At 37.9% G+C, this 13566-nt stretch overlaps 1 protein-coding gene across 1 annotated transcript; it reads left to right on the top strand.

Annotated features, from left to right (window-relative positions):
- Positions 1-4545: 4545 nt before the first annotated feature.
- syt5b (synaptotagmin Vb) lies at positions 4546-12470 on the top strand. Its single transcript, XM_084103260.1, has 9 exons — positions 4546-4668; positions 6413-6625; positions 7439-7617; positions 8460-8558; positions 8652-8819; positions 9622-9789; positions 9898-10012; positions 11383-11516; positions 11661-12470. Exons 2-9 carry the CDS (start codon positions 6445-6447, stop codon positions 11868-11870), a joined length of 1254 nt encoding a protein of 417 aa, XP_083959386.1. The 5' UTR covers positions 4546-4668; positions 6413-6444; the 3' UTR covers positions 11871-12470.
- Positions 12471-13566: the final 1096 nt, after the last annotated feature.

The following is a 13566-nucleotide window of genomic DNA, read 5'->3' as shown; positions in this document are numbered from 1 at the left end:
CCAAGCGGTCAAAGTCCAGTAAAGTCAGGTGAATGCTACACTCTGCCAGTGTTGTGCCCAAGAAACAATTTACACTTGTTAATTTCATTGTGTATCCATTGGTAAATCATGAGTAACATATGATTTCTCCATTACCCACGTCTCACTGTAATGAGCATTTGTAACACAACTCTTAAAACAACTCTTACCTGTAAGAAAAGGTGTTTCAGTCAGGAAGCAGAAAAGCAATGTTGTCACCAGCAACTGAATGACAATTGTAAGTGATTGTGAGGTTAAGCTCCGCCTCTTTTGGCAGGGATGGGTTCATACTCCATTAAACTGTTGAGTTAACCCTTTCAGTAACAATGAATCCAAAGGATGCTGTGGATGCAGAAAGAGGTGTTTGATGTCTTGCATGAGGCCTACATCGTGCTAACACTTATGTCTAGCATACTTCCTTTTCAAATCAAGTTAAATAAAATCAAGTTTATCTGATTCAATCTGATTGAGTTTAGTTTGTGAATTTAAAGAATGGAAAGTAGCCTTTTCACTGACAGACAACAGAAAATACACCAGGAGAAATTCTACATGATGTATTGTGAAGTATTGAATCATGACATTGTGATGTGTATCTAAAATATAAAGACACCAGAATTATTTTCATTTGTAAGTTGTTTTTGATTAGCATTCCTGTTAAAAAGAAGTACACTGTCACAATCACCCTGGACTCTGTTCTGTCATTCACACGCTCGTGCTTCCCAGAGCTTTAAAGGCTTACTGAAGTGCCTTGAAACACACAGCGTTATTCAGTGTGTTGACAATTTCCACGGAAACAGAAAGACAGAGCGGGACATATCAAGCAGCCCCTCCCCTTTTTTAAATAGCCAATAGCGTTTAGTTTATATCACAGCTCAGCCAGAGCTGAGCTCCGCAAAGCAGCATTTGACAGCCACAGTCTAATAGATTCCCCTTTTAGATGTATGAAACTGTTACTAAATAAAACAGTGAATGTAATCATGCTGAGGATGTGTGGTTTGAAAAGTGCGTAATTTATCATTTTTGTGCATGGCACTGATGTTATACTCCAAGTTCATCAGTGCTGAGTCTAATCGTTTCTCCTCCATATCGCTTTTAAATATACCATTCTGTGTAGAATTCAAATGGGTCCGAGTCCGATGCATTTTGTGGTCAATTCGCTTGGTCTCTGGAACAGAGCAAACTGTGTGTGCACTGCGTTGGTTCAGGTGACACTAAAGTGAATCCAGACTTGATTCGCCCCAATGGAAAGCATTTTGTGCACTGTCTGAATCGTTCCCTATCCCCTATATAATGCATTATGTGCCATTCGCCATATTAAAAATAGTAGCTGAAGTGCAGAGTGATGTCATCAAAATCATTGATTTATATTGGTGGTGAGACTGTAAGTTTTTGTAAGAGACTGTAAGTTTTGAATGCAAATTTCTGAATGTGAAATTTTTGGATTGTTTTGGAACTCACAAGCTTATAGATAAACTTAACGCTAACGCATTTTTACTAAAAGCCAAAAGAAATTAAATTTTGATTTCATGGGGACTTTATCGAGCCGCACCTGTCTTTCGTCATTAGCGTGTGTGGAGCAGATATAAAGGCTGAAATAGTCCGGGTCAGGCTTTGAATGCTGTAAAGAATACTTACTGCGCCCATATGCAAAGGACCAAACTCACAGAAGGTTTCCTGTTTTGACGTTTGATTATACCTATGAATACCAACCTGAAACATGTTCAATGCCTCGTTTCAAAGACTGTGGCAGACTTTATCTTCCAAAGACTTTGAAAAGGCTTACCTGTGAATACCTGTGAAAAACCACCTGCGTTTTATCCTGTTCAGCCAGGGAAAGCCTCCCTGCTTCATGTTTCACCCGATGCTGTTTCACCCGATGTTTCTCTCCGTTCCAGTCAACTTGCTTGTCCTATGTTGATTTCAATAAAACTCCTGCAACTTTTAAATAGTACTTATTTAAGAAATAATGCACTTGAATTCATTTATATGCAAAATGAATGTAATATTTTGAATGCTTGATTGCATATTAATTAAAATGAAAATATATTATATTTTAAATTTACAATTTGTTGAATTAGAATGTAGATGTCACCATGATGTCATGTATTGTCTGCACCTATTCTCGTTAGTCCCTGATTTGTTTACCTGTGCCTGTTTAGCTCCCTCCTCAATCTGTGTATTTATACTCCCCGTTCTGTTCATCCTTTGTCAGTTATTGAATGTGGTCACGCTGTATGTGTTACTCATCAATAAACTTTAATGTTATTTGGATCTTGCATCATTCGTCTTCCTTCCACGGCAAGTTCATGACAGAATAACTGACCCTCTAAACAAGTATTTAATTACAAGAAGATGGACTCACCCGCACTGCACCTCCTTCACCCGGAGAACCGACGGTGGCTGGGGTATCTAGCCATGATGCTCCAGAATGGTGAACTCTCTCTCACCACTTGAGAGCCCGAGGCATCCACGGAGAAGATTGAGCAGGTGGATCAATCCATCGCAGAGCCAGGAGGGGACATAGACCTAATAGACCTGTGGTCGGCGGATCCTATTCCCACCCAAGTCCCCACCCTCGTATCATCAGTCTCTTCACCGGTTCCATCTGGAGACCTTCTTCTGCCCTCTTCCTCCTCCAACATCCTGAGCTCATCTCCATCGCTGGTTTCGTCCAGTCTCTTGGATCCATCGGCACCACTAGTGTCATCAAGTTCCTCGGCTCTGCCACCGCCGCTAGCTCCGTGCAGCTCACCTGCCTTGCCTCGGGCCTCTCCAACACCAGTGCGGTGTAAAGGAGAGTCCACAGCTATGCATCGGGGATCCGGGCCCACGTCTTCACCTCAGCCCGTCAACCCGTCACCTGCACCTTGCCTCACCACTCCCTCGTCACCGCCGCGGCCCGGCTGCCCGGAGACTCCACTGGGTTCCATCGGGACTCCAGGTCGGCCTTCAACGGTCGACGCCCAGCTGCTGACACGGACTTCCGGGCTTCCGGCGACACCTACACCTTGCACCCCACGTCATTATCGGACTCCTCCCTTCCTCTGGTTTCCCCGTCGCCCTCTCTCACCGCATCGTCGCCCCGGTCAGCCGGATCCCTGTCAACGCCTCAGTCCCATGAGTCAGCGGCTGGGCTCCAGGCTTCCAGCGCTTCAGAGTCGCCCCGGTCCGTCAGCCTCTCTACTATGCCGGTTCCTACCACGGTTCCACCTTCGGATTCTGCCTAACCCGTCACTCAGGTCTCTACCCTGGCTCCTCCCACCTTCAGCTTCACCATGGTCCACCATTCCACCGACTCATATCATCACCATCCATCACCAGCTCCACGCCCTCCACTTAAGCCTCCGCCTCATCTCCACACCCTCCTCTCGTCGTCATCATGGCGCCTACCTGAGGCACCATGATGTCATGTATTGTCTGCACCTGTTCTCATTAGTCCCTGATTTACCTTCCTCCTCCTGTGCCTGTTTAGCTCCCTCCTCACTCAGTGTATTTATACTCCCCGTTCTGTTCATCCTTTGTCAGTCACCAGTAAACATTAATGTTATTTGGATCCTGCATCATTCGTCTTCCTTCCACGGCAAGTTCATGACAGTAGAATGTACATTTAATGTAATTTCATCATCCTCTGTTGGCTTTAAAGTGTATTGACAAGCATGACTAAAAATATATTTGATGCAATTCCTTCTAATAATGGAATGTTTTGTGCTTAAATATATTTGTAACTACAGTTGTAACAATGATCAATCAAGTGCTTTACATGTTCTTTGGTATGTCTGTCAGAATAGGTGTAGGCCTCTTTACAGCACAAACAAGGTCAGATCCAACCCCCCTAACCCAAAATTTGCCTATTAGGCTCAGTATACATAAAGTAGTAGTAGTATAGTAGTATGCTATACTAAACATAACAAAAGCCTGTGGCCATGCACACTAGCATCCATGGTCCTTGACTGTATAGCAGTTCTTGTGCTATATCAAACCCCAATATACAAAACTTCCATACAAAATCAGTAAATTTAGATCAATAGCTGTACAGAAATTATCAAAAGGTTTGATTTTAAATAACTGTAAGAGTGAACATGCTTAGTAACAATACTTTCTGATTTATTGATTAAAAAAAAAAAAAGCAAGTGTAATCTCTGATCAAAGATTATCAGGGCAGAAAGGCTATTTTCATCCACAACGTGTCCCAGATGGGAACAATGTCGAGCATGATGTTTTGTGTGGATTAGATGAGCAGTTGATGCTCTGCAGTCACATAAATAAGAGCTCTCAAAAGAAATGAGCACAAGATTAACATATATTCATCACTGGGGAGGATTTTTTTATTATTATTTATTTATTTTTATAACATACCTAAAATAAATATAGAGGCGTGGTTTATATGACTGGTGAATTAATGGAGAAACATTCTATAACTGCATAACAGATGTGATGGGGAGGGGGAGAGAGATTAGTGGTGCTTTAATGATTTGAAAGCACTTGAGCTTAAAGCTGATGGGGAGGGGGTTAAACCACCAGCACACTTATCACAATATACACAATTCAGCATGTCTGCCTGAGGGCTGCTGGACAAACAAGCCTGGGCATCTTATCAATGTTAACTTAGGTATTTCCTACCCAACATATCCAGAGGAATTCATTTATCAGGTAGGATTTTTTTTTTTCTTATACAGAGCCATTATATCACACTTTAGCAGACCAGACAGGACACACATCAGCAATGGACACATTTTCAGGACAAATCATTTCAGGTTTTTGTGTGTGTGTGTGTGTGTGTGTGTGAGAGAGAGAGAGAGAGAGAGTGTGTGTGTGTGAAATATGTAACGCGAGGCGATATTAATTCATAAATTTGTGCTTTACCATCATAACCTGTTGCTGGAGATCAGCGCGAAATCCGCGAATAACGCTCGCGTTCCTGCGAATGGTGCAGCACGTTTAGAGAGCGCATGCAGGGCGCGTCCACACTTACCACAGCTTTTAGAAATAATAATAAACTTTTAATAGCAATATTTATTTCATGCATTTATGAGAAATGTAGAAGCTTACAAAGTATATTGTATCTGATGTATAAATAGTCAAATGGAGCTAAAGAAAAAAGGTAGGCTATATTTCTTTTTATTGCAAATCAAGGCGTAACATAATTTATGTTTAAAGAACTATTAGCAAAAATAATCTGCCACACGCGAAATGATAGTGTAGATTAAGGGGTTACAGAGAAGTTACATTTATGTAATTCAAAGCAATGATGGTTAGCAAATTAATCGTGACAAATTAATCAACATATGGGCTACTTCAAATCAATTATTATATGATTATGGAAAATAATTAATTGCTCTATATATAGGGTCATGTACTTTTCATAGTCCTACAAACAATATTTTCGTTGGAACAGTTTCGTTTAGCCACAGTTGGAACATAACCCCCAAGGACATTACCCCGTAAAATATTGATTTAATCACCTTCAATAAAACTGAAAAACATAAGCATTCAGGGATTTTCATTAGTTCTATAAATCTGCATAAATCTGAAAACAAAATTAGACTTGCACAAATTACTCATGGACTAGAAACATTTTGCAGTGCATATTGATAAACAGGTATTAAAGAAGATGGATTTGTTTCTTGTCATGAATCAGTCAATCAATGAAGAGAGAAATATGTTATTTTTTTCGAAGAGGTGCCTTGTTTATCTGAGTTATCTGAGCTTTGGTTCTGTCCCCAATAATCTTGTTACGCATGGGAGAGAGAAAGAGCGAGAGAGAGAGACATAGACCAGTAAGAGATGGGGGTGGATGGATGTATGGCAAAGGAGGGTAAATACATCATGGATTAGAATCAGCCATGTTTGTTATCATGGCTTTAGGGAACATACATGCACATACATGTACAACAAATATTATTTAAGGAGATATTATGTGAACCAAATGCTCAACTTTTTAATGTGTGAACAGACTTTATAATCAGTGTACAGTATAGAATTAGTCATAACTGTACGACTAATTGTTTGAGCTGGTTTTAGCACTGACTCCTGTGCTGTCATGTTTCCAAGGAAACTCGGTTTATCTTTCCCAATAAAAAAAGAAGAAAAAAAAAGAAAAAAAAAACTGTAATCACAATAATATTCTGAGCCAAGATTAAAGATTGCTGTTTAGATAATTTAGTGCACTAGTTGTTGCTTATATGGTTATTCACTTTTCTTAATAAAAGAAAAGATTAGAAAAACCCTTCAGCAAGTCAAGAATGACTTTTAAGAGTTTTTTTTTTCTTTTATTTACCTTTATGATAAAGATGTTTCTAATTCAGGCATTTTGTACTTCTTTACGGGTTTTGTGAGATTTACTGAACAGTTTCTTCCATACATCCTCTGTCTTTTTGTGTTACGTTATTTTCAGGCTGTGCATTTGATTCTTGACACACAGCTGGGATGAGGTTTGTGAATATGGGTGTCCGTGTTCGGAGGACTGCTGAACCAGCAGAACCAGAACCTGAACCTGAACCTGAACCAAAGCCCAAACCAGAACATGAGCCACATCCTGCTCCCCCAACTCATCATGACTATGAGAACATGAAGAGCAAGTTCATGAATGAGCTGGAACATCTTCCATGTAAGTACCTACATTATTTACTCAAGTTAACATAAAAGAGTGAGCAAGCAAATCTATCTATCTATCTATCTATCTATCTATCTATCTATCTATCTATCTATCTATCTATCTATCTATCTACTGTATCTATCTTCTTTTTTTTTTTTTTTTTTTTGTCAAATCAACTTAGATCATTTATGTGGTTCAGATAGCATATTTTGAGTTTCTGTTGATTAAACCAATCTCCTTCATTGTATTAACTTATTTTTTTAATTTCAAGGAACTTGAAATTTTAAGGTAACCAGGTTACTTACTTGTTTTAAGTTAAACCAACAATAATGCAAATGTCTATCTATCTATCTATCTATCTATCTATCTATCTATCTATCTATCTATCTATCTATCTATCTATCTATCTATGCTTCAATTAATAAATGTGTGGGGGGAAACACAAAACTAGGACAATGAAGAGAGTAGATGTCAGACAGTTCATTTATTACATTTATAAATAATTCTGTTCAGTTCCTCAACTCACTGCGCTTAATGTCATTAAAATTCGGAATTCACTGATCTTGTTGTGATTGTGTAACCTGACAGGACACAATATCATTCTTCATTTTCATCTATTCTCTGAGTCATTACCTGCACTTGATTAGAAGTGAAATTACATAAATGGAGCACTTTGATTTATGTTATTGTTCAGCTTTATAGACGATGACAATTTCAAATTAAAAGCACATTGAGTTGATGTCATAAGACACTAAGTGAGTATTGTCCTGTGTGCTGTCCTGTACCTGTTTCCATGGAGACTGACCAGCTCTTTGCTCCCCTTAGTGCCGATGTGGGCTGTGGGAGCCATCGTGGTGGTGGTTCTCGTCCTTGTGGCTTGTTTTACATATTGCATGTTCAAGAAATGCTTCGGCAAGAAGAAGAAATCCAAGAAAGCTCGAGAGAAGAAGAGAGCAGCACGGAAAAAAGTAGAAGGGACTGAAAAAGAGGGTGAAGGAGAAAAGGTGCAAGAACAAATACAGGTTTCACTTTATTTTAGGGTGATGTTGTTACAGTGTAATTACACAAGTAAGTACTGAGTAATAATAATTAATTACATGTATTTACTATAGGGTTAGGGTTTTTGGTTACACTTTATTTTAAGGTGTCATTGTTACAGTGTAATTATATATTTAAGTACTAAGTAATATTAAGCAACTATGTACTTACTATAGGGTTAGGGTAGGATTAGGATTTGGTTGAAGGTTCATTGCATGTAATTATGCATAATTTATTGTTATTACTATGGCAAGTACATGTAACATAATAACAAGGACACTGTAAAATAAAGTGTTACCGGGTTTTTTAGGGTTAGTTACTTCTAATTATGCACAACTGTTATTTCTATAGTAAGTACACATAACGTGTAACCATGTCACCCTAAAATAAAGTGTTACCCAAATACATAAACACAACCTCGATTTCAATGTATATTTTTCATTATGGTTCATTATAGAATACATTTGTGTGTATGTATGTATATATATATATATATATATATATATATATATATATATATATATATATATATATATGTCTGTGTGTGAAAATAAAAATACACTCTAAAAAATGCAAACGTTGGGTTAAAAATGCAATTTAAAAATGGACAAACCCAGCCGTTGGGTTACATTTCTAAATTTCATTTTTTAACCCAACGTTTGGGTTAGTCCATATTTGACCCAAAATTGGGTTAAAACAACCCAGCATTTTGTGTACAGTTGCTAGATTTCATATAAAATACATATTGATTAATATAATTTACATATTGCATAGGCACGCTTTATTAAACTGACTATCAATCTTGCAGGAGGAAGGAGAAAAAAAGGAGGGGGAAGAGCAAAAAGATGAGCATGAAAATCTGGGAAAACTGGAATTCTCTTTAGATTACAACTTCACTGATGCTCAGGTGCATTCCTGATGTATGAAAATACTTATTAAAAAGTTGTGATGATGTCACTGTAACAAGAAAATGGAATCAACATTAATTTTGTGTCAACAGCTGATAGTCGGAGTTCTTCAGGCTCAAGATCTTCCTGCTATGGATATTGGCGGCACATCTGACCCATATGTAAAAGTTTACCTGCTTCCAGACAAGAAGAAGAAGTTTGAAACCAAAGTCCAGCGCAAAAACCTCTGCCCTGTCTTCAACGAGACCTTTATCTTCAAGGTTTTTCTTAAATGTTGTTTGTTTACATACTGTAGTACGTAGCCGGATTCTGTATATGATGATTTATATATGTGTTAGCGTGAACATGTGGTTTTATTGTCTGTAGTTTTGTCTTTTTGAGTGTTCTAGCGTCTGTTTAGTTCCACCTGTAGTTTGTTTGTCCATTTCTCTCTCTCTCTCAGGTTTTGTGTCAGAGTTTTGTCTCCTTGTGTGGCATCTTAAGTTCCCAGAAATCCCTGCTTCCCTACACTGGTTTTGTCATTCATTTTTTGATTGACAGCTATCCAGGTATCTCTGAGGTTAAACACATTTTTGAAGGAATAGTTCACATAAAAATTAACACGTAAAAATGTACTAAAAAGGAATGTTTATTATAATAATTATAATATATTCACCCTCATGTTGTTACAAACCATATGACTATTCTTCAAAAAAAAAAAGAGAGATTTTTGAAGAATGTTCACACTGTCCTTTTCCATACAGCGGCAGTTCATGTAGTGACCACATCTGTCACATGGTCACCATAGACTGCCATTAATGGAAAAGGGCTGCGTAAACATTCTACATTCTGTTCTCTTTTTTTTTTTTTTTTTACATAACGGTGACTAAATACTGGCAAAATGTACATTTTTTGGACGAATTATTCCTTTAATTATCAGCTGAATTGCTGAATCTCTTTTTTGGATTTTCAGCATTTTAGTAAAGACATCTCAATGTTTTATGACATATTAACACTGGAAAATTGCTTTACACAAAATGCTGATATCTAATTTGAGTTAATATGTTTGTGACTTACTTATAGATTCCCTATGCTGAGTTGGGCGGTAAAACTTTGGTGCTTCAGGTGTTTGATTTTGATCGGTTTGGTAAACATGATGTGATTGGCCAGATAAAGATTCCTATGAACTGTGTGGATCTCGCACAGCCACTGCATGAATGGAGAGATCTCGAAAATGGAGAAAAGGAGGAGGTACATAGTATTTCCTGTCAATATTTGTATCTATTCTGTATCTATTATTATATCTAATCTTTATAAACTGTATATATTCTGTATATATTCTTTTTTTCTCTTTAACAGGAGAAACTTGGAGACGTTTGTATTTCTCTGCGTTATGTGCCCACTGCTGGTAAACTCACCGTCAACATAATGGAGGCCAAAAATCTCAAGAAGATGGATGTCGGTGGTTTATCAGGTACAATTCATAATTCATTTCAAATATTTAAATAGATTTAAATTAAATCACATCTATAAAATAGCATAAAGTAAAGGTAGCCTACACTATGTAACTTTTGGCGGAAGAACATTGTTGGTTGTGCTTCGGCTCTGGGTGACTGTGCGGATGAATATGATAATCCTACTGCTCATAGAGCATTCACTACTAGTCTTAAAGGTGCTCTAAGCGATGTCACGCATTTTTTAGGCCAAAACATTTTTTGTCACATACAGCAAACATCTCCTCACTATCCGCTAGCTACCTGTCCCCTGAACACACTGTAAAAAAACGCAGTCTCTACAGACACCACAGGCTCCACAAACGGCAAGAAAAACAAACTGGGCTAACCCGCACCACGAAACATAACAAACAGTTCCAGCCAATAACTGACAAGAAGGATTTGGGGGTGGGGTTTGGGGGGTTAGTGCGCGGATGAGGAGGAGGGAGGGTCTAGCTAGCCTCCGTTTTGTTTGACAACACTTTAAACGTCAACAAGAAGTGACGTCACCCAACATCACTTAGAGCACCTTTAAGAGATATAACCAGTTTAGTAAGCTAACTAGCTTGACATTACTGTAGCTACACCCATACACACGATTCCTTGAGGATAAATTCCAGCATAGTGCTACAACAACCATAATGAATCGACCCTTCACTCCTCTGTTTGGCTTCTTGCAACATTTCTTACTCATTGTGACAACTAATCTATGCCAATCCCACACCATACACATGTCAAAGTAGCCGGAGCAAGATTTCTCTATTTACGGATATGACAAGACCAACGCTATCTCACGACCAATTCGTACATACTAATTCGTATGATTTGTCTAAACCCCATTGATGGGTAGGTTTAGGGGCTGGGTCAGGGGTAGGTCATTCGTATGATTTCATACGAATTGGGTACCTTGTAAAATATGTACTATTTAGCAAAAATCATACAAATTCGTACGAGTGAGTTTTCGTGAGATTCAGTTGGACGAGACATACACAGTCAAGTCACGTATGTCCACAATTTCCTGAGAAAACTATTCCGCTAGGGATAAACACCTATAATAGGCTTACCATAGTGAATCAGGGTAAGGCAAAACAAAAACAAAAACGATTGATGATGTGTTGAGTAATTATTTATTAAATTAAATTAAATTTTTTTTTTTCCTATTTCCTATTTCGTATATTTGTATATTTTTCTAAAATGTGGAAAATACTGCTAATTTCAGAATGAGTCGGTCTGTCCAAAACAACTTGAATAGTAAATTTCATGTATTCACAGTTAGCTAAATATTTTCTCAATATATTTTTTTACGCTTGCATTTGAACCACTTTGATAACGATCCTACTTCCTGTGTCAGATCCGTATGTGAAGATTGTGCTACAGCATAACGGAAAGCGTCTGAAAAAGAAGAAAACTACAGTTAAAAAGAACACACTGAACCCATACTTCAATGAGAGCTTCAGCTTTGAGGTCCCATTTGAACAGATTCAGGTGATGTGTGATTATTCTTGCGTCTGGTATATCCTATAGTGTGTCCATTACTGTACATGTACAAATTTTGAATGGGAAATTTATAGATGACCATGCAAAATGGAATAAATTCATATTCTAAAGTCCAAATCTATTCAAATGCAGAAAGTCCAACTCGTCATCACTGTATTTGACTACGACAAGCTTGGAAGCAACGACCCTATCGGCAAAACCTTAATTGGTTATGGCGCCACAGGTGTCGGCCTACGCCATTGGTCAGACATGCTGGCCAATCCCCGGCGTCCAGTGGCCCAGTGGCACGTTCTTCAAACAGAAGAAGAGGTTGATGCTACTCTGAAGGCGCCACATCGCTAACCATCGTCATGGTAACAAGTGGCTATACCCAGAGTACACTCACATCCAGGGTAACAGTGAATCATCCATCTACTGAGCAACTTAGTGAATGGCACTGATAAGCACTGCATGCATCAGCTTTACTAGCATGACCAGTGATTTTTACTCTATGTTTCATGCAAGCATTGCAGAGTTGTAGCTTCACACTTAATGTTTTCTCTCCCAAGGTAATTTTGTGTTATGTGAAGATCGTCATGATTTGTTATGAGTTGTGTTTCTAAATGCATGTTTTATGTTTGGAGTAGATGTGTTTTCTTTATGGTAACTGTCACTCTGCATGGTTTCGTAAGTTATTTTGTTGTGTTAAAGACGTGATGATGAATTGTTGCTAATTTTGGTGAGAGCTAAACCAGAACAGAGAGTATGTCTATGATTTTCGGCAAATATAAAATGAGATCAGAATTAAAATATTCTCTTCTGCATTTAATTAATTAATAGCTATGCAAATGACAACAATTTGAATAGTTATATTTATATAAATAGATTGATATTTTGTATTCCCAATGCTAAAGTCACTTTGTGTTTGAAAATGCAAATCAAATTAAACCGATGTATCACTTGTTTCTTGTGTGCGCTCTATTTAACTACACTTTTAATGTTGAGGACCACCTCCAACAGACACTTTTTATAAAATCCGCTTTATGTTTTCACTGTATAACAGTAAGTTTTTGCATAATTCAGAATTAATTCATTGGCTTTTCAATAGTCATATTACAGTTGTGGTCAGAATTAATGGCACCCCTGGTAAATATGATCAAAAATGGCTGTAAAAAAATTAATCTGCATTGTTTATCCTTTTGATCTTTCATTAAAAAAAAATGCAAAAATCTAACCTTGAAGTAAAATAATTGAAAGTGAGGGGAAATCACATTATGAAATAAATGTTTTTCTCCAAAACACGTTGGCCACATTTATTGGCACCCCTAGAATATTTTACGAGTAAAACATCTCTGAAGTATATTCCCATTAATATTGACCTTTTTTTAGCACACCAGGGTGACTAGGAACATATGACTTCTTGTTTCACAGGAGTCTAAATATGTGGAAACACAAAGGCCAAATTCCCTTAATCATCCATTACAATGAGTAAAACCAAAGAATATAGTTCTGATATGCATCAAAAAATTGTTGAGCATCACAAAATAGAAATGGCTGTAAGAAAATTGCTAAAGAATTGAAAATCAACTCAAGTCAAGAAGTTCCAATCAACTAAAGATGTTACGAATCTGCCAGGAAGAGGACGTGTGTCTATTGTCTTAATGCATGGTGAAGAGGAGAGTTTGAGTAGCCAAAGACTCTCCAAGGATCACAGATGGAGAATTGCAGAGATTAGTTGAGTCTTGGGGTCAGAAGCCTAAAAAAAATCAATTACCCCTACATCCCCACATGTTGTTTGAGAGGGTTTCAAGAAAAATCCTCCTCGCTCATCCAAAAACAAACTCCAGCAAATTCAGTTGTCAGACACGACTGGAACTTCAAACGGCACAGGGTTCTGTGGTCAGATGAAACTAAAAAATGACTTTTTGGCAGCAAACACGCTAGATGGGTTTGGTGCACACAAGGATAAAAAAAGTACCCCATCTGTACAATTTAATATATCGTTGGATCTTTAATTTTTCTGCTGGAGGTCCTGGACATCTTGTTCAGATACATGGCA

Source organism: Abramis brama (genome assembly GCF_963993115.1).
Source record: "Abramis brama genome assembly, chromosome: 24".
NCBI classification, from domain to species: Eukaryota; Metazoa; Chordata; class Actinopteri; order Cypriniformes; family Leuciscidae; genus Abramis; species Abramis brama.
This window is presented reverse-complemented; position numbering and strand designations above follow the sequence as displayed.

What these genes read in the sequence shown, in the direction of transcription:
- syt5b (XM_084103260.1), top strand. Translation starts at nt 6,445, where the DNA reads ATGAGGTTTGTGAATATGGGTGTCCGTGTTCGGAGGACTGCTGAACCA. An exon ending in GGATGTCGGTGGTTTATCAG is followed by an intron (nt 10,013 to 11,382) that starts GTACAATTCATA and finishes TTCCTGTGTCAG; the next exon opens with ATCCGTATGTGAAGATTGTG. An exon ending in TCCCATTTGAACAGATTCAG is followed by an intron (nt 11,517 to 11,660) that starts GTGATGTGTGAT and finishes ATTCAAATGCAG; the next exon opens with AAAGTCCAACTCGTCATCAC.